Consider the following 22,077-nt stretch of genomic DNA (forward strand, 5'->3'; position numbering starts at 1 on the left):
GGAATTTCCACGTGGCCAACCAACAACAATGCCTAGTGGTGAGTTCAAAAATTTAATAAGCAATGGTAACACTATCATATTTTCCGTCAGGGAATTGGAATAGATTTTAATTTTTATACACGCGCTGTCCGTCACGGTAATCCGTCGCGGTTTTTGGGTTTCCCATAAGGAGTGCACGTAAAAAAATATTCGCCTATCGCTTGGTCATATTTACACACCAGAGAATGAAGCCGCCAATCCGCGCCGCTGATTTTAGCCACCGCCGACCTACTTTTGCCAGTCGAATCCTCCGCCGAATATGTCGACTCAAATGTAGCCGCCAATTAATCAAAAATATTTATTAAAAACATTAAAATTTATTTATAATTGTTGTATTTTCTGTCAAAATTTTAAACTATCGATCCATAATCATTCAATATCAAGATTCTATAATAATTTCGCAAAAAGCTTGCTCAAAAGATATGAATGATATGTAAATTTGATTGTAAGATTGGATGTGCAACCAATCTGATAACCATTCCGATAATTTCAATTTGATTTTATAAGAATAAGTGTCCGCCGCGAAATTTACCATATTCAAGAAATGTTTACTTAACAAATCTTCAAAGTTAAAATATACCCAATCACAATATTCACCTAATATGGGTGCCTGGCCATAGGAACATACCGGGGAACATCGAAGCAGATGAGCTAGCAAGGCTAGGAACTACCTTACATATTCCAGGGGAACTAGAATCTGTTGGTATGCCTCTGGCTATCTGCAAGCTCTTACTGCGTGAGAAGGCTGTCATGATGGCAAATGGTCGACGGGAGAATTGTAAGGGTTGTAACGACACCAAGCAAATGTGGCCCCATTTAAACTTAAACCGCACACTAGATATGCTAGTGTTCTCGAGACGCCTGATATATGCTGTAACGGGTCGCTGCCTGATAGGCGATTTTGCAAAAACAATTGGTGCGAAGTATAATGACTATTGTATGAGCTGTCATGATGCGGAGGAAAAGGAATCAATAAAACACCTCTTGTGTGAGTGTCCTGCATTTTGTGTAAGGCGTAAGCAAATTTTAGGGGCATATAGCTTCAGATTACTGGCGGACCTGGAAAACGTTAACTTAAGCAGTCTGCTAATGTTTTTGGAACAATCTGGTTGGTTCAACAGAAGAAAATAATCGAGAAGGTTCAGCGGTTAAAACTGCCCATATGTAATAGGTACTTTTAGTTAATGTGGTATCACAATGGACTGAATAGTCTAAGTGAGCCTGAATCTTAATCGAGCTGCCACTTTAACCTAACCTAACCTACCCAACCACGAAAAATACCTTGTTTTGGGGGAAAACACTAATGTGCCAACAATGAATTATCAAAATTTACAATATTCATAAAGGTGTTTACCCAAGAGATTCCTTGTTTTGTGAAAACCCCTAATTTGGCAACGTGACAAAAACTGCGTCAGTAGGTGGCAGTCATGAGGAAAATTTCTCTAATATCATGCAGTTTTGTCGGCGCTTCTCTCAAATATCATACAGTTTGCGTCAGCGTCACCCAGTTCAGTTCTCTGCCGGCTTTACGAAACGTAAGGAAAATAGGATTTAGAAGCTACTTTGTAATAACAAATGTTCGTTAATATAAATCATTCTATTAATTTTTTTTGGCAGACAATTTGAAATTATAAGTGCCGATGCTTTTAAAGGGTGATTCTTTTGAGGTTAGGATTTTCATGCATTAGTATTTGACAGATCACGTGGGATTTCAGACATGGTGTCAAAGAGAAAGATGCTCAGTATGCTTTGACATTTCATCATGAATAGACTTACTAACGAGCAACGCTTGCAAATCATTGAATTTTATTACCAAAATCAGTGTTCGGTTCGAAATGTGTTTCGCGCTTTTTTATCGACAAATTTTGTTCAGCGATGAGGCTCATTTCTGGTTGAATGGCTACGTAAATAAGCAAAATTGCCGCATTTGGAGTGAAGAGCAACCAGAAGCCGTTCAAGAACTGCCCATGCATCCCGAAAAATGCACTGTTTGGTGTGGTTTGTACGCTGGTGGAATCATTGGACCGTATTTTTTCAAAGATGCTGTTGGACGCAACGTTACGGTGAATGGCGATCGCTATCGTTCGATGCTAACAAACTTTTTGTTGCCAAAAATGGAAGAACTGAACTTGGTTGACATGTGGTTTCAACAAGATGGCGCTACATGCCACACAGCTCGCGATTCTATGGCCATTTTGAGGGAAAACTTCGGAGAACAATTCATCTCAAGAAATGGACCGGTAAGTTGGCCACCAAGATCATGCGATTTGACGCCTTTAGACTATTTTTTGTGGGGCTACGTCAAGTCTAAAGTCTACAGAAATAAGCCAGCAACTATTCCAGCTTTGGAAGACAACATTTCCGAAGAAATTCGGGCTATTCCGGCCGAAATGCTCGAAAAAGTTGCCCAAAATTGGACTTTCCGAATGGACCACCTAAGACGCAGCCGCGGTCAACATTTAAATGAAATTATCTTCAAAAAGTAAATGTCATGGACCAATCTAACGTTTCAAATAAAGAACCGATGAGATTTTGCAAATTTTATGCGTTTTTTTTAAAAAAAAGTTATCAAGCTCTTAACAAATCACCCTTTATAAAGAATTTATCAAAACAGCGCTTCGACCGCAACGTCGGTAATACCAAAGCTGCAGGCATTGTGCGACATCTATACGGTTGACATTTGTTGTTTTTGTAGAAGAGAAATTTTCGTTCTCTTGTCTTTTTATTCTCTCTGACCATGTCCTACGAGAAGTAATCTTATGGCGATTTCGATTCGAATAAAAAGTGCAGCATTCTCGAAAATAATTGCAAAATATGAAGGTCACTCTTATAGCTTTTAGATTTACAATATTATGAATTAACAATAACTTTTGAATGACACTATCATTTGGGCGTAAATACAATGGCGGAACAAGTAGTGTAGCACTAAGGCAACATAGTTTTTCCGAAACGGAATCGCCTCTAGAGAACTGAAGCCCCCGTGAAGTGAAATCAGAACCAGGGAACTAATGAAGGAAACGAAGTGTGTCGAGTTACGATAGGCGGAAAATTTATTCTTTCAGTGTTTTTAAGATTTATATAGCGATTATTATTCCAGTTCACTAAAAACATCATCGTTTTATTTGAGGATAAAGTAATTACCAAGGGAAGCCACCGTGGTGCAATGGTTAGCATGCCCGCCTTGCATACAAAGGGACGTGGGTTCAATCCCTGCTTCAACCGAACACCAAAAAGTAATGCTGGTGAATGGTAATGACCGCTCAATAATGCTCGTGGCATTTCTGAGTGTTTCAAAGCTTCTCTAAGTGGTTTCGCTGCAATGGCAAACGCCGTTCGGACTCGGCTATAAAAAGGAGGCCCCTTGTCATCGAGCTAAACATGGAATCGGGCATCACTCAGCGATATGAGAGTTCACAATTTTGGTATCACAATGGACTGAAATATCGGGCTGCCACCTAACCTAATTACCACGTGGGAAGGAATAACAACGCCAACAATGTGGTAAGTTTAAAAAATTAGTACACAGTGGCAACACTAAGCAACGATAGAATTTAGCAACAACAACGTTATGGGCTAGCTCCACTCGTTTTGTGTGGAATCGAATTTACGAATGTTGGCGATTATAAGACGACTACGAGAATGAAGTATTTTCTATGTCACCGTCGATCACGACATTTGTGTGGAAGATGGATTTACTTGTCTATACTGGGGGCTAATCACGGCATTCGATATCGAATTCATAATCGTATCGAAAAATTGTCGATACGATTAACAGTTTGGATCACGGGATTCGATCGAAATTTGACGCAATTTCTCAAGCATTGCCAACAGCAAAAAAACGAAGCAGAACAAAATGAAATGACAAAATTAAGTTAGCGGCACAAAATAGAATATAGAAAAACTAAGGTTTTTGAAGATTTCAAAGTAAAAAGTAAATTGTATTGCATTATATCTTATGGACCCATATCTCTTTACATTCCTCCGAATTTCTTCCTAATTGGAGGATGAGATGAATATAAAATTATTCGGCGACAAATAAGGAATAAAAGTGCACATTGTTATTGGTGTAAGTACATGGGTTTGAAATGTTGTGCACTGTTAGAAAGTCACCTTTTGCAGGCTCAATGGATGATTTCGGCTGACTAAGAAGGCGTTCAAATGGAAAATAATTTTTGGTGGCATGTCAACGTCAATTCTACCGCTTTACAATTGTCTGCCGTCTTAAAAATTTTTACCAGTGGAAGCCTTCATCATTCACTATTCTTACAAGGTGGCCCAGAAGCGTTATGTTGTCACGGAATGGTACGGTAATTGGTTGATCACAATCTCTTGGATATCGATCTAGTATGTGCACTTTTTATATGGTTCTTTGCCAAGCTAGGATGCTCGCTCGCGAACTCGACTAGGACAAATTTTTGTTTAACTTTTATTAGAGTTACATTAGTCCTAAATATTCAAAATATGTTCATTATATATAAATTTACTACAAAGTACCAACAATTCGAACTAAAAATAATATATTTACTATTCCTATATGGCGAAAACAATGTAAAAAACAAGGAAAAAATGTTTTTAGATTTCGATCCCCAGTATCGATTATGCCTTCGGATTTAACTTATAATGTGGCATATATATGGAATATGTCCGACACGACCAATGTCGTCTGGATAAACTTATAGTCTGCACGGCGCATAAGTCAGCCTAAAAATAAAGGGGTGCCACTAAACCTACCCTAGCCTAAATAAATGGGGCGAAGGAACTATATAAAGGAACTGATGGAATGGAACGAAAAGGTCCGAATCCTTTGGTGAACGAAATTGCCCAGACTAATACCAATGTTCTGTTTCGAGCGATGACTGTAACCTTTAAAGAACTAGAAAAGCAATCATCTTCAATGGACGGTAAATGGATATAAAACCAGTCAATGTATCAACACAGAAGAGGTCGTGTAAACACGACCAAGAAAGCGGTTAGATCTCCTTGGTTCCCCTGCACGACTACATCACTGTTGATATTATGAGAATGATACTGTCGTTTAGATGCTTTTGCAGACCACTTCTCGTAATAACTGCCACGTGGCAATGCACAGTGGTCGATCCCTTTGGCCAAAAATAAAAAATCAAAGTTAGAAATTTGTCAAAAAGTGTGGCATCACTATTTCTTATGTAAACAAGGTTTTACAATGTGTATCTGTTTTTATTTTATTCCATCTGTACTCTTTGAGAACGGCTTCAAAAGGGAGAGTAAGTAAACAGTTGGTTTTTGAAGTGTGAAAAAGTATAAAATTAAGTGCACTTTTAAATAAATTAAACAAAAGAAAAACAAAAAGATATCGAAATAAATCGAAATGATTATTGAATTAAATGGTATTAACTATATTTTTAAATAAAAACAAAAAACTGTGTAAAAATTGGTTTAAATTTGTTATAAAATCAATTTTTGTCAGTCTCATTGTTTCGTGTTCGTTCGTTCTTATATATCAATTTCATGTAGAGTTTTAGTTGAATTCCCCCCTGAAGTCTCCAATGGGATTTTTTGTGGTTTATTAGTTAATATTTCAAGATTCTAAATTGATAAAAATCAGCTGCTTTTTTTTGCCCCCCTTTGTGTTATCTCCCTAATACCGAAGTGGTCTTGTTTTTTTATATCCAAATATGATATATGAAATATGATTTTTGTGTGGTGTTTGTTAACATTAGTTTACACTGAAAATGTACATTTGATGAATTTTCTTATGTATTTTGATCTGCTGAATTCGAAAATGAAGGTTAAAAATATTTTTATGAAACCGTTTTCGAGATATCCCGTTATTTTTAGGTTTTCTGACTTTTTGCACTAAACAAATTATAACTCGAGCTAGAAATGTCCGATTATAACGTTGTTCGTACTTGAACGCAAGGTATTGAGATGGCGAACAAACATGTATAATTGGATCTGCAATAAGTTAGGTGGTTCAAATTATATCGATGAAAATAGGGCGAATTTTCAAAACAATCTTGTTTTACTATTTTTTTTACGTTTTCTAGAAGCCCAAAAAATAAAATCGGAAGATCGGTATATATGGGGGCTATACCAACACATGAACCTATAACCATTATTTTCTTCACACCTATTTGTGGTCCTAAAATACCTCTGTATTTGAAGTTTAAGGCAAATCGGATAGAAACTACGGTTTCTAGAAGCCCAAGAAGTAAAATCGGGATATCGGTCTATATGAGGGCTATATAAACACATGGACCGATAGACACCATTTTCGGCACTCCTATTTGTGGTCCTAAAATACCTCTAGATTTCCAATTTCTGAGAAATCGGATAGAAACTACGGTTCCTAGAAGCCCAAGAAGTAAAATTGGGAGATCGGTCTATATGGGGGCTATACCAAAACATGGACCGACACACACCATTTTCAGCTCACCTACTTTTGGTCCTAAAATACCTTTAGATTTCAATTTTCAGCCAAATCGGATAGAAAATACAGTTTCTAGAAGCCCAAGAAGTAAAATCGGGAGATCGGTCTATATGGGGGTATACCGAAACGTCATCAATCAATCCCATTTTATCATTAAATAGTAGTGACATAATTATAAAGCCGTGACCTAAGTTTCACGATGATACCTATACTGGAAGTATTTTTGGCCGCTAACTCCATATAGCACCGATCACTGTGCAATGCAATAACGAAACAATGGCAATACTATGTCTGAGAATATAAATAAATTAAATAGAATAAATTTGGCTTATCGTACCTTCTTGATAACCACTTGGTCTTGTGTATTCCATGTTTCTTGAGTAAGAAGCGTGTAAAATCAAATTCTTATCAGGTGTCTGAACGTAGAGGCATAGACCAAGGAAGGTATAGAAACCTTAAGTGAATTCACAGCGCTGTAGTTTGTCTGCACACCGTAGATGACACTGTTTCGTCTGCAAATGAGTGATTATTTAATTTGGCTTTAATTTGTTTTCTTTCCTTTGTTCTTTTGATAAAACACCAAATATTGGAAAAATATGTAAAATTCTATACATTCACACCTTTTATGTAATGCAAATTGACTGATTTGTACGGTAATTCTCGTTTTCCAAAAAGAAATTGAGTCACTTGACTGCGCAATTGAGTGGAATGACTGCGCACTGCAAATAAACAAAACCATGGTGAATTGTCAAACGATGTCTTATTTTTTTCTTGGTCTATGGTAGAGGCAAAGTTTTGGACTTTTTGCTCGAAGTTTTACCCAAAATATATATAACATCCATCGTGTCTAGCGCGAACGTAGTATTAAAGTCGTATCAGATATCCGTGGCGTACTTTTTATTTATTAAATTAGTAAATATACGTAAATTAGTATGTTCACCTACCAAGATATCTACGATTAAATGTATGCTGATCCTTCTAATGCCTAAGGTTGTCTCAATCTCACGATAGGTTACATGACGATCTTGCAATATCTGTTGGAGCACAGCATCATTGGTTTTCCAAACAACACCTTCACGAAATTTGTTTTGGAGTAAAATACAATCTCGGTTGAATTCACCATACCATCGATAAACACTGGTCTTTGACGGAGTTTCATCGCCAATTGAATTGAATTAAGTTCATTGATATACTGTTGTTGAGTTAATCTCCGTCGAAAGTTGTAAGAAATATTCGCACGAAAATTTTCACAATTTCAATTTCCGATTTTTGGGCGAGATGAATCTTTTATGATGCTGTAAACAGGATAAATAACTATCAGTTGGCAGATTGCAACACTAGAGTTGCCCAATCCCGTCAAATAAAAGGCAACCCGCGTACAATCGCTTTTAATAGCTTTACGATGGTTCTCCTTAGCATAGGATCACCAGCTGTTTAAATACAATCATCATAAGCAAGTGAAATCACGACTCCAAGGGTTCAAATCGAAAGGTCACAAACGTCATAATACACTTACAGAAAATTAGTTAAATACATCTCTTTATTTCATAAATATAAATACGATTTTATTAAATATATTTACTTTTTTGCAAACCAATAATAAATGTTTGTTTAATTTGCTTTCTTGCTCTGCAGCATTGTACAAGTAAAAAATTTAATAAAAAATACAATTTGTAAATAAGGTGTCTTCTTCTTCTTGTTTGCTTATTTTGCGAAGAATGATCAACATTCAATACGGAATGAAGAAAAATACAGATTATAATAACATAAAGGAGATATACATATATATAGGAAAAGAGAGATACAGCGATTCATAATACATAATTATATCAATATGTAAATAATATAAACAATATAATAAAAATATAAATGGAAATGGAAATATATATTAAATTTCTTTTAATGCTAATAAAGATTGACGTAAATATTCATATTGATTTTTGGCATGTTTTATTTCCAAATCTGCTAATTCAATGAGGCTACAAAATAAGAAAATGTTGTTTTTTTATTAAAGTACGAATAATTTCTAATGCATTTATGCATAACAAACCTTTTCTTAAATGCCTGTACTCTGCGATTACGAAAACCGACCAATTCTTCTTTACCACAAGCCGACATAGTTTCGAATTTTTCACAAGCTTCTGCTTGAGCCGCTTCCGCCTAATTTGTAAAATGAGAATAATACATAGCGAAAATGTTTAAAAATTTAATTATTAAATATAAAAAATAAATTGTTGTTAGATAAATATTATTATATTAACAAAAAGCAACACACAGCATTCATTTAAATTTCGTGCTTTTAGGAGCATGTTGAGAGTGAAAATTATGGGATGCGGTGAATATTAGTGTATGCATATCTTGATTTTGAATATCTAAATTGATGGAAGCAGTTGTTAATTTCATATGTGTGTACTGGTATACACCGTGCAATGAATGCAACGAATATATTCAGAGATTTTTTTTTGATACAACTGTATTGTATTTATTTGATACAACCGAAATTGAAAATCTAAAAACAACGAAGCCGATAAATTCGGAATTGCGTCAATTTTACTCGTCGTCCATATACATCGAACGGTGGCAATACAAAAACAATATTAAGTTCGAGTTTAGCCGCTAAGGTGAAAACTAAATCAGTAAAGAAAAAATAGGGCTGTTTTCTTTTTGCACTGGATGCAACATTTGTATGAGCTATCCAGAACATCGTTGCACTGGTGTTCTATCCAGAACATCTCATCAGTGCAAGTCGCGCCGATGTTGCCAGATTTTATTTTGATAAAGGGACGCTTCATCGATTCACAATAGCAATTTATTGTGACTAATTTGACGAAAAACATGAAATTCAAAGTGGTACAGTGTCATAAATAATCGCAGCATTAAATATTTATTACTAATTGGAGCATTTCATACATTAAAAATGCAAGATTTCACTTCTTTTCTGTGATTGTTTTTAAACAGCTGATTTCAGTGTTGCATATTTTTGGAGATGTCCTGGATAAACGAGTACTCTGTTTTCTTTTAGTCCTTCACGGCTTAGCATATCCAGTGCTAAAAGAAAACAGCCCTAATGACGATTTTAGCGACTGAACTCGAACTCAATACTCACCTTAATGGTGAGTTTTAAAAATTAGGAATGGTGGCAGCACTATGTCATGTATCGCCATCGATTTGTGGTGTGTAAACACCATGTGCACTTGCAATACGTGAATTGTTTTTTCGCAACGAATAAAATACAATAGTCCTGTCGGTAAAAAAATCCTCTTTTGATTCCTACGCGTATTATTGATAAACAGAAATATGAAATTTCTGATTTTTCTTGATTTATTTGAATATTAAACAATTTATATGCAGCAAAGTAACAATATGGCTGTTTTCTTTTAGCACTGGATGCAACATTTGTATGGGGTATCCAGAACACTGTTGCACTGGTGTTCTATCCAGAACATCTCATCAGTGCAAATCGCGTCGGTATTGCCAGATTGCATTTTGATAAAGTAACGCTTTTTAGTAGCTATTCGTCAATTATATCCCAATAAACACAGGATGAGCGTTTTTCAAATGCAACAACTTTTCAGTTTGAGGGTAAATATAATTTTTAACATAAATTCAACTTGACTTGAAATAGCTCATCTTCAATACATCTTCAAATTGTTTGCGTATTACTTCCAATTTGCCAAAATGTTGACAAAATCTTTGAAAAGGTGTTGAAGATAATATGAGAAAACTTTGACAAAACACTACCCTAAAATGCAACGAAAAAAACATGTGGTTTTCAATACTTATTTGTGCAACGAAGTTCGTGGTCAATTGCAAGAAATTAAAAAAAAATGGAAAATTTTAGACAAATAACCAAATAGTTTATAAAAATAGGTAAGTGAAAATAAGAAATGAAATAAAACTTTAAGGAAGTCACTAAATGTATATCTCTTTGCAGAAAACTAAAATTATGGATTCTACGTTCTTGAAAACATTAAAAAGCTGGCCGATGAAAAATGGTGGACAATTAACTGGAACTGCTTCAAATAGTTTATAATAATTGGTACGTCAATATGAAAAATTAAATCAACACTTTAGAGAAGTCACTAAATTTAAATCTCTTTGCAGAAAACTAAAATCTTTGGATGCTACATTCTTGCAAACATTAAGAAGCTGACCAATGAAAAATGAGTGGCTTATCGACAAGAAAAAGTTTCCAGAAACATTACAAGTGCAACCAATTAAAATTGTTAAAAACAAAAACTTGTTGAAATCAATAACTTCTGGATGAAAATGTGCATCACATCGTCAGTTTAATTCATATGTTATTATCAGTTTAAAATGGATATTTTGTGAATTCCTTCTGCTGGAAATCAATTCTAACACGCGGTCCAGTACGTTCCTAATTTCAAATTGCCCCCATGTTAATAAATTTTAATGCTGTTTTATGACACCAAAAAGAAGGAAATCGAATTATCAATGAAAAAGTGTTACTAATAATGTTTAAGATATTTAAAGTTTTGTTGTTTGTTTTTTTTTTTTTTGTTCTTATTTGTTGATATGTTTAATAAGATTATTATTTATCAATTGGTATTGTAGTGTATTATGCAGTGTAGTGTATTATTATATATTTTATTTTGATGAAAATGAATAAATTATACAGAATTCATAGAATTTTGGCTTTGACTTTCAATTTGAAGTGGGGATATCATTCATACAAATTTAGGTTGAAAAGTATTTGCAACGATGTTAATTTTGAATTTGACTCGCTTCGAAAATTGTTTGACAAATTATTGAGTAGCGATGCATTTCAATTTGAGGATAACACTTGAGATATTATTGCTAATGTGTTGAATTTCACTGTTGAGGGTAATGTCTGTTTTTTGTTGAGAACGCGATTTTCTCAACAATTTCTCAACTTGAATATTACCCTAATCCTTTGAAAAAATGTTTGAAAAATTGTTGAAATTTAGCATTTTTCAAACGTTTGTGTTTATTGGGATATGTTTAGCGTCGCTTGATCTGATAAATGTCGTGTCCTCGCAGCCCATCATTTCACTCGTTCAGACCACTTCCCCATAATCAACCAAAGAAGCAAACTGAAGCGGCTTCAGTGAGCTCCAGCCTTCTCTCATGTTTATGTTGCCCAGAGGGTGTTCCGGAACATCATCAACGCACCAACGAGTATTGGCAGCTCAGATCACATGGTTTGATCACCTGAAGCAAAGGTCCTGGTAAATTATGGTCTACAGTAAGGATCCTCTCGAACTCCACTACAAGAGATGATGGGATCTCAGTCACCAAGATATTTGGGAAAAAGTTTTCAGCTACAAGCCAATAACAAGGATTCCGGAAAGTTCATATCTGTCACGATGTCATAGACGCATTTCGAAGCACCGCGATTGTATTTTTTGGAGAAATCGAAACCAGCATATTTTACTAATGACGATCTTGCAATATCAATTGGCGTACAACATTAATGGTTTCCCTGATTTTGGACGACCTACATGAAATTCGTCTTGGAGTGAACTATGACCTCAGTTCAATTCACCATACCATCGTTAAACACTGAGTTTTGACGGAGCTTCACCGATAATACTGTAATTAAGTTAATCATTGTTGAGTTAATCCACGTCGAAAGTTGTAAAAAATAATCACACGAAAATGTTCGAATAGCGATCGTATGTCAAAATATTCTGAGTACGTATAATCTAAAAATGTTTTTTTTTTTCGGTAGAGCTGTCAGTTGACAGATTGCCAGACTAGGATTACCCAATCTCGCCAAATAAAAGGCAACACTCGTAAATCTTTAGCGTCGTCTGGGTATTCCGGAAGATCATCAGCGCAGTAGCCACTCGCTTCAAATCAGCTGGTCGAGTTGCCCAGGTGAGGGCCATCTTTCCAGCAGAAGCGGTGGGACTATAAGGCGAGCGTGATGATCCTAGAAACTGATTCCAGAGATTACTAAGACAGTCGACGAGTACAAACGGAACATATGGTTAGATCACATGAAGCAATGCAAGGTAAATGCACAGTTAATTTGTGGTCTACAGTAAGATCCCCCATGAACATCGCACAACTCCTCCTCAGCCTTGTGAAGAATTTTGCAGCTGCAAACTATCAACATGTATTCCGAAACGGAACACATGAAGCAATGTAACCTAGGCAAATGCACAGTTAAGTTGTAGCCTGCAGTAAGAACCCTTTCGAACTCCACTACAAGATGATGGGATCACATTCACGAAGATACTTGAGGAGCTACTCTTCCTCATCCTTGTGGGGAATCAAGCTGCGCACCATCAACAAGGATTCCGGAAAGTTCATAAGACGGCAACAGATATACACATAATCTGAGGAGTGAACCAATCCAAGTCGTTTCGCAGTACGGTCCTTGTGGTTCTTGACGTATCGAAGACCATTCCACATTGCTTGAGGATATCGAGAACACGGTCTCTATCTACAGGAACGAAATCTTGGGTGCTTCATTATCTATGCGGGCGCAAGTCGTGGAATTTAGAAACTAGTCAAGGCCTCGTAAAGAGAAACAGGGAGTAACTCAAGTTGGCGTGAAATCTGTTTAAAATCTTCCTATCTTCAATTCTACATCTTCAAGACGAGAATATCAACCGTCCTCTATCAAATGTCGGTTTCATTCTCTGAAGTCGGTATGGGAAATCGACAGTTAGTTAACCGTCATCACATTTCCTTCAATCTCTGAACATGACGTTGAAGTCATTAAAGAATTAATTTTACATCTACATTACATTGTTATTTACTTAATACATCACACTATTTTATTTATTATTAATTAAAAATACCATATACCTCTTGAACTTCCAAAGGCTGCACGTTTATTTTAGTTTTTGTAGAAGAAAGCATATTTTTGGAGTTTGAAAAGTTTTAAAATTTTTAAAATAAGCAATAAAAGTGAGAGAAATGTTGGTGGTTTTAATGTACAATAAAATTAAGTATAAGCAAATTTTATATTTATATACAAATTATGTTAAAGAAGAAAGTACTCGGGCTTAATACTGAAGTGACATACAGCATCGAAGTTTGACAACGTTTCTGAAAGTGCTTCTATAACATATGAGAAGCATTTTAAGTGAAGATTAGTGCTTAAAACTCTGGCTAACAAATTGTACAAACGTTTTAAATATAACATTTGATATTTGAAAATAACACTTAACATGCTTATGCCCAGATTCTTATCCTTTAATTAGCACGCAACCGAAGGAAGAAATAAAACTATCGGTTACTAGAAATTTTGCAGACCATCAGCGTTTTTATTGACGCGATAAATAATAGCAAGGCTTTGATAAAGAGGCCTTCAGTCTGAAAACACAAACAAGGATCTTGTCTGTAAAAATTTCCTCTTTAATCGCCTGTCGATAGGCTAACGTCTTTTTTGGAAACCCTGCTTTCTTTTGAAATGTCAACTGCAATACGAAGTCACCAAACTTTTTTACTTTATCTACCTTCGTCGAGAACCATTGCAGAGAGATTTTTTCTCATTGGATGGGATCCTTTTTGTGGTGTAACCAAATGGGGCAGCGTTTTTTAACGAATTCCCTAATTTGTCCGTTTCCACGATGAGCCAGTTCCAATCCTGTTTATCGATCGTGGCACATCGCTTCGTGTATCTTGTGCACTTGTATCGTCGCCTCTATGGATTTGCGTTCTCTGTGTGTTCATTTCATTGTAGTGAGCTCTAATTCCTGTGTAAAAACAGGACAGTGACTTAGATAGTGTCCCAAGGCCTACTCTCACACAAAGGGCCATGGGTCAATCTCAATTTCGTTCAACTTAAAAAAGTTTTTCGTCGGCGGATTATCCCCTCCCAGCAAAGCATTTCAAAACTTCTCTAAGTGGCTTCACAGCAATGTTCGGACTCGGTTATAAAAAGGAGGTCCCTTGTCATTGAGCTAAATATAAAATCGGACAGCACTATTGATAAGAGTGAAGTTCGCCAAAAGTGGAATAGTCTAAGGGAATTGAATAGTCTAAGTGAGCCACAAATAACGGGCTGCCACTGTACCTAACCTAACACAAATACAGCAAAGTTTATCTTTACGCCAAATGAGAGTAAAGTAAATTGTAATAAGTATAGGGGTTCATTAAATATGATGCTACGACCCGCTTAAAAAAGTTCTAAAAAAACTTGGGAGGAATATAATTCTGAGAAGATCTCAACGCAGCTATTAAACTGATGTTTGTGTTAGCATAGAAATCATGAAAAGGATCCTGAGGACTGTACAATCCACATATTTTCAAATACCGAAACATCTACTTTCAGTCCCATATATGCCCAACGGTGAGCACCTTGCAGGGAAACTATAGCAATCAAGAATAAACTACGTTTAGGCAGCTTTGTGCCCTCTAAGTCACCCAAGCCCACTGATTTTCAAAGGCTTCCCATCCTCCACTTAGTACCTTAGCGGTTGATAACGATATGCGAAACAGTGTATTTAAAAAAGTCGTTGGGAACACTATGACATTTACCGCCAAAAAATTAGTGTGTAAATATAACCAAGGCGGTAGGCGGAACATTTCTCCGCGCCGAACAAATAAAGGCCCGGTTATGCATCTAAAAATGTAGCGTAGCCGTAACATAACGCCAACGTATGATTTTTTTTTTGGCGATTATCCTAATTGAAAAAAAAAAAACGTACCAAGAAAGATTAATTTTTACAAGAAAGATTTAATTTTTACAATGTTTGCACACTTTTGCAAACATTGGGTAATCGTTTGTTTGCTGTCGTATATCAAAAGGAAGCAGCCACGCTATGCTTACGACCCTTTTTTGGATGCATAACCAGGCCTTAAAACAACAGTATAGCATGGTTTTTCAATATTAAACATTGAAGTTGAATACAAACATTTAATGTCTTGTTATTTGTCGAGTTATTTCAAGAACATAGAATTTCCACGTGGCCAGGCAACAACAATGCCTAGTGGTGAGTTCAACAATTTTATAAGCGATGGCAATACTATGTCATTTTCCGCCAAGGAATTAAGGCCTGGTTATGCATCTAAAAATGTAGCGTAGCCGTAACATACGGCAACGTACGATTTTTTTGGCGATTAGCCTACTTGAAAAAAAAAAAAAAAACGTACCAACAAACTATCAAGAACTGGCAGAAAAAAGTTCGTTTTTTACATTAGAGAATGAATTTCACGAAAAATATTAATTTCTCATCGTCCATTTTAACCGAATACAACACAATACTACATTTTTAATTAAATATATTTTCACGCTAATCGCATCGATGACGCTTGTTTTTTGATCAGCTGATACGACAACGACACGTAAATTTTTGTTTTTTTTTTTTTTTTTTGAATCTTACGACACGCTTACGTTGTGCAAACGTTATGCGCTTTACAGACTATCAGTTATTCCGGACGGAATGTCGGTGTTTGTAAAGAATCTTACAGTGTGTCGGATCGATACGACTTGTCGGCGATGACTAAATAATCGGTAAATGTATTATCGATCCCATAAACATGCAGCAGTATCGATTATGCCTTCGGACTTAACTTATAATGTGCACAATATATGGGATATGTTCGACACGAGCACTGTCGTCCGGAATAACTGATAGTCTGTAAAGCGCATTAGGTAATCGTATGGGCTGTCGTATATCACAAACAAAGAGCTGACACGCCACGCTACGCTTACGACCCGTTTTTGGATGCATAACCAGGCCTTTAGTAATAGGAGGTAGACGAAACATTTTTGCGGCGATGACAAATACAATAAACTTGTAGGCCAAATTTTCCTTTGTTACCAAGTATTTTTGATGATCAATATAGCATGATTTTTCAACATAAAGGAGTTGAATAAAAACATATCTTGTTTTTTTTTTTTTTTTTTTTTAAGATAAAAAAATGTCCACGTGACCAGGCAACAACAATGTCTAGTGGTAAATTAAAAATTTTGATAATTGATGGCAACTCTATGTCACTTTCCACCAAGGAATTGGAATAGATTTTAATTTGGCGACACGCCGCTAGCCGTCACGGCATTCCGTCACGGAATTTCAACTTCCCATAAGAAATGCAAGTAAACAAGTGTTAGCCTAACGCTTTGGTTATATTTGCACACTTAATTCGGCGACACGTTTTTCGCTATCGAGAATTTTCGGCTTCCCGTTAGCACATAATTGCCAGTATTCGACTTTTCTATAGATTTAATATAATAAAAGGTCGACATGATGTTTGGAGAAAAATTTCATCAATAAATTTTTGTCACATTTTTGAGAGATGCCACCCTGTTATTACAGCACGGTTTTGGCTCCAGGCCAATCCTGTGTTAGATTTTCGCACAGAAATTTTTGCGGATGTTTTTAAAAAAATTGATAATTTCAATGCTGATAATTTTACTCAATAGGTGGACGTATAGTATATTTCATTCAGTTTTGTCAAGATAAAATAAACTAATTTTCAATGCGAAAAGCGAACATAGTCCAGCTTTTAGAATTTGTACCTACTTTGCTGATATTACCAGAAAAAATGGAGAATAGTCAGACAGCGATAGCACTATTATTACTATTATGGTAAAACATTTTCGTAAAACATTAACTGGTACCTAATGAGTCCAACACCGTTCGACACATATGCAGTCAGTACAGAACTCTCCTCTATAAAAATAAAAAGCAAAAATTTAATAAAAGATTGAACGTCCTTCTCCTTGACATAAAATTCGACTTTTCGATTTTTTATAGCGCCAGAATCGATCGACTTAGTTTTATTTATTTTCTCAAAAAAATCAAGAGTACCATTGCACCTTTGCAGGTTACTAGAAATTTGGCTTCATTATGCTATTTTGGACTTATGAATAATTAAATACATTTAATTAGTATACAAAACAATTCAATTAATACCTTTATGTATTTCAAAAGTGTAAATGTTTGCAAACTTGTTTTTTTTCCTTGTGTAATCATAGCCATCTACATAACGAGTTTTTCACCTTTTTCGCACAGACTTCAAAGATTGACAAAGTAATAAACAAGTTTTGTGGTTAAACGTTATTCTTTTCTACCTTATACTATGACACCATAATTTGTTAGCCAGAGCATTTATACAAATAATAGATTGACGAAAGAGTAACACAAATTCCTATATGTCAATGAAAGGTGGCCTGAATAACTTAATTGCTACGTGTAACTTACCGCATGAATATCCTTATTTTTTGCTCGAACTTTTTCCAAATTACGATTTGTTGCTTCGTATGCGGCTAGACAACGTAAGCGCCGAATAAGTAAAGCTTTTGCTGCTTCGCTATCGCGCTGATAGTAACGCAATGTATCACCAAGTTTTAAGTCTTGATCACTTGCAACACGTACCTCCAAATTCTGATGGAAACATACAAAAGAGACGTATTATATTTCTTTGAATAATTACCACAATTTCCCTATTTGGCAAATACCTTAATTTTTTCAAATATGTCAGCTGATTTCGCACAAAATGCTTCCATTGTCCCTTTTTCAGCAGTCGATAAATGTCTCAATGCATTGGAAATTTTTTGGTGACATTCTCCCACATCTTTGTGGCGTTGAGTCATTTTCTCTGTTCGCAATGCGGCCTCACGTAAGTGATTGTGATATTCGGTAAGAAACTGCAGTTCGTTTTCAAAGAAATCATTGACATCTCGTACTGTGACCCCTAATATAATTTCATCGGTTGTTTTACCCAATGATTTGACTAAACCGCCAAAAATGGCTGATTTCTTTCGTGGCTTAGCACATAAGTCTTGGTCATATTCGAGAAAAACTTTTAAATGCTGGTCATTGCGAAATACGGGATGACTGGCCAAACGTCTCAGAAAAACTTCATGCATGGCTACAGTTTTCTTAAATGTAGCTAAATATTCCCTGGAACGAAATGAAATAAGTAATTTTGGAAATCTCTATAAGACAACTTTGGATTTAGAATAACAATTGTTGTTGTTGTTTGCAGATTTCCACTATTCTAAGAATCCGTTTCAATCCACGAATTACTTACGCTTCTAATTCGGTTTTCATTTTTCTAAACTCTTCCTTCGTCATGTTGCCTTCACCCTCGCCTAAACGCTGAAGTTTTTCACGGGACGCATCAAAGTCGGGCCTTGGGGGGCAAGGTGGAATCTATATAAGGGAAATGATTGTAATACTAGCGATAACACACATTAATCATCTATACTTACTATATACCCAGCATATTCTTCATTTTCTTCGAATCGATCGTGAAGCCACACAAACTCCTCATGTTGCCGGACGACATTGTTATCTGCTTTTGAGAAACCAGGCAAACTAGTCCGAGTGTGCACCGTGAATTTCACTTTATCCTTCTCGCTCAATGCATCTGAGATCTCTACGTGCAAAGTATCATCTGAAGCAGAAGGCGACACAATAGATGATGATTCAGATCCTTCCATTGTTCCACTTCCATTGTTGGTGACTTCTTGGGTATTTATGGGCGTTGTTGTTGTTAAATCCACATCATCATTTACTGCATTTTCAGCGTTGTTAATTATGTCTTCCGTCATAGGATCCTAAAACGAGAGCGATGATAAAAATACAATCCTCGATATAAAGATAAGAGAAAATTTGAAGAATTAAGAACACCTACCATTATTTCTTTTGCTTTGATTAGGATAACAAGGCAACGAAGCCGATATTAAATTGCAGCGCCGGTTTGACACTCCTACAGACTCCGAAGTTTGTGGTTGACATTTCCGAACGGCGGTATATTAGTTGTGTTCCTTCCCAATAAACACAGGATGAGCGTTTTTCAAATGCAACACCTCTTCAGTTTGAGGGTAAATATCATTTTCAACATAAATTCAACTTGACTTGAAAAAGCTCATCTTCAATTCATCTTCAAATTGTTTGCGAATTACAACCAATTTGGCAAAATGTTGACGAAAACTTTGAAAATGTGTTGAAGATAATTGGAGAAAACTTTGACAAAACACTACCCTGAAATGCAACGAAAAAACCACATGGTTTTCAATACTACTTTGGACAACAAAGTTCGTGGAAGAAATACAAAAATGTGGAAATTTTTTAATAATCAATTGAAATTGCTTATAATAATTGGTAAGTAAAACTAAAACACGAAATGAAAACTTGAAGGAAGTCACTAAACTCAAATCTCTTTGCAGACAACTAAAATATTTGGATGCTGATTCTTGGACACATTAAGAGGCTGGCCGATGAAAAATGGTAGTGGCTTATCGAGAAGAGAAAGTTTCCATAAATCAAAGTGCAACCAAAAAAACTTGGTATTTATGCTTTTCCATATCAACAACTACTGGATGATAATTCGCATCACATCGATAGTTTAATTTATATCGCATCATCGGTTTAATTTGTTATTTTGTGAATTGAAATTGCTGGAAATTTATTCCAATTATCTGGCCATCAAGTTCCTGAAAATTGCCAGTATTTTAATAACAACAATTTTGTAATACCAACGTTCTTGAGGAAATCACGAAGTACCTGGTCAGTTGGAAGAAATACAAATTGGTAAGTCAAAATAAAAAGTGAAATGAAAACATAATGGAAATCACAAAACTCGATTGTTTTGCAGAAAACTAAAATCATTGAATGGTATATTCTTGGAAGATGTTGGCCGATGAAAAACCGATGAAGGAAACAACAAAGAAAAGTTTTCAGAAAACTTACAAAGTGCAACCAACTAAAACAAAGTGCAACAATTCCTATATCAAGAACTTCTGGATGAAAATGTGCATCATCGGTTTAATTTGTTATTTTGTGAATTGAAATTGCTGGAAATTTATTCCAATTATCTGGTCATCAAGTTCCTGAAAATTTCCAGTATTTTAATAACAACAATTTTGTAACACCAACGTTCTTGAGGAAATCACGAAGTACGTGGTCAGTTGGAAGAAATACAAATTGGTAAGTCAAAATAAAAAGTAAAATGAAAACATAATGGAAATCACAAAACTCGATTGTTTTGCAGAAAACTAAAATCATTGAATGGTATATTCTTGGAATATGTTGGCCGATGAAAAACCGATGAAGGAAACAACAAAGAAAAGTTTTCAGAAAACTTACAAAGTGCAACCAATCAAAACAAAGTGCAACAATTCCTATATCAAGAACTTCTGGATGAAAATGTGCATTACATCAATTTACATCCCGTCATCAGTTTGATATTTTGTGATTTCCTCTTGCTGGAATCTATTCTAACACACAAGCCAGCAAGTTCCTCGATAGTAAATATTTCAAATTGCCAGCATATTAATGACACCAACATTATGGAGGAAATGGAATTATACATGTAAAAATGTTTAAGATATTTAAAGTTGTATTCATAGTTTTATTTATTAATACGTTTAATAAGATATTTACATTTTGATTGGTATAATATTATTATTTTCATATATTATTAATGTTATTTTTAAGATTATTATATTTGTTAACGAAAAAATAATAAAATTTACAAAATCCCTAGAAATTTAGTATTGACTTTCAGTTGGAACTAGGATTGACTTTCATACAAATTGTGGTTTGAAAGTATTCGCAACAATGCTAGTTTTTTATTTTTCTCACATTGAAAACTGTTTGAGAAATTATTGAGTAGCGATGAATTTCAATTTGAGGATTACAATTGAGAAATTATTGCTATTGTGTTGAATTTTACTGTTGAGGGTAATGTCTGTTTTTTGTTGAGAACGCGATTTTCTCAACAATTTCTCAACTTGAATATTACCCTAATCCTTTGAAAAAATGTTTGAAAAATTATTGAATTTTAGTATTTTTCAAACGTTTGTGTTTATTGGGTTTACTTTACTCGTCGTAAAAGTGTAATTGACTTCAGATTGTACAAAGACGACTCATCTTTATTAAACGGTGCACCGTGATTCCAAATCGCTTTTTTTATAAATAATTCTGCAAATTTTGAACGGATAATAATAATAATAATAATTTTTTCTAAGTCCCCGTGGACCCCCAATCTTGCCTATTTATAAGCTGTTTATCGGTAGGATGTTGAAACCTTTTACAGCTAGTTAGTGGGCACATGAGCTTTTTGAAAAGAGATCGGCTTAGCAATCGGGGCTTTGTCCAATAAGATTTTTTTATGTTTTTAATTACCGATTTTGGAATGAGAAGAACTCATATACTACTTGTCCAAAATGACCCATAAAAGCTTAAAACGTATACTTATTGGATGTTCTCTAAGAAACAAGCAAAAAATGGGAGAAGTCTGCAAAAAATGTTACGTCAGAAAGAATGTAGGTACCTTTTTCGGAAGAAAAAAAATTGGACAAAATTCGGCATTTTTGTGAAATTCCACATTGTGAAGTCTACAACTTTTAATCAAGCAAAAAAAAAATGGGAGAAGTCTGCAAGAAATGTTACGTCAGAAAGAATGTAGGTACCTTTTCCGAAAAAATTGGTCAAAATTCGTTTTTTAAAATTTGTTGTAACCGAATAACCATTTCTAGTTATAAGTTATTAGTACTCACCACGGTTAGATATTAAAGTAGTTTTTAAGTACTAAGTGAATTTTTAAATAAAACGTTTTTTAGTTCATTACCAACCATCGAACTGCTCGCTTGTATCACTCATTCACAACAGGTTATGGGCCCAGAGTGACGCGAAGTCTTTTTTTGATATTTAAATTAAATTCTGGTGAAATAT

At 35.1% G+C, this 22,077-nt stretch overlaps 1 protein-coding gene and 2 long non-coding RNA genes across 5 annotated transcripts; 2 read left to right on the forward strand and 1 right to left on the reverse strand.

Moving 5' to 3' along the window:
- Nucleotides 1–7,970: 7,970 nt before the first annotated feature.
- On the reverse strand, nucleotides 7,971–19,136 carry Snx6 (sorting nexin 6). Of its 2 annotated transcripts, XM_075312344.1 has the most exons (8): nucleotides 19,034–19,136; nucleotides 18,609–18,956; nucleotides 18,428–18,549; nucleotides 17,853–18,297; nucleotides 17,596–17,778; nucleotides 13,250–13,267; nucleotides 8,499–8,608; nucleotides 7,971–8,427 (listed from the first exon to the last, which is right to left on the reverse strand). In XM_075312344.1, exons 1-8 carry the CDS (start codon nucleotides 19,034–19,036, stop codon nucleotides 8,337–8,339), a joined length of 1,320 nt encoding a protein of 439 aa, XP_075168459.1. In that variant the 5' UTR covers nucleotides 19,037–19,136; the 3' UTR covers nucleotides 7,971–8,336. The 2 variants fall into 2 exon arrangements, with proteins under 2 accessions (XP_075168459.1, XP_075168460.1); XM_075312345.1 differs by lacking the exon at nucleotides 13,250–13,267.
- On the forward strand, nucleotides 9,974–10,596 carry LOC142240637 (uncharacterized). Its single transcript, XR_012723337.1, has 3 exons — nucleotides 9,974–10,318; nucleotides 10,383–10,487; nucleotides 10,553–10,596. It is a non-coding gene; the product is annotated as an uncharacterized LOC142240637 (long non-coding RNA).
- Nucleotides 19,137–19,174: 38 nt separating the features above from the next.
- Nucleotides 19,175–20,890, forward strand: LOC142238854 (uncharacterized). 2 transcript variants are annotated; one of them, XR_012722846.1, is made up of 5 exons: nucleotides 19,179–19,223; nucleotides 19,352–19,503; nucleotides 19,569–19,932; nucleotides 19,997–20,328; nucleotides 20,393–20,890. It is a non-coding gene; the product is annotated as an uncharacterized LOC142238854 (long non-coding RNA). The 2 variants fall into 2 exon arrangements; XR_012722845.1 differs by having other exon boundaries at nucleotides 19,175–19,503.
- Nucleotides 20,891–22,077: the final 1,187 nt, after the last annotated feature.

This window comes from Haematobia irritans, chromosome 5, assembly GCF_050003625.1.
Source record: "Haematobia irritans isolate KBUSLIRL chromosome 5, ASM5000362v1, whole genome shotgun sequence".
NCBI lineage: Eukaryota > Metazoa > Arthropoda > Insecta > Diptera > Muscidae > Haematobia > Haematobia irritans.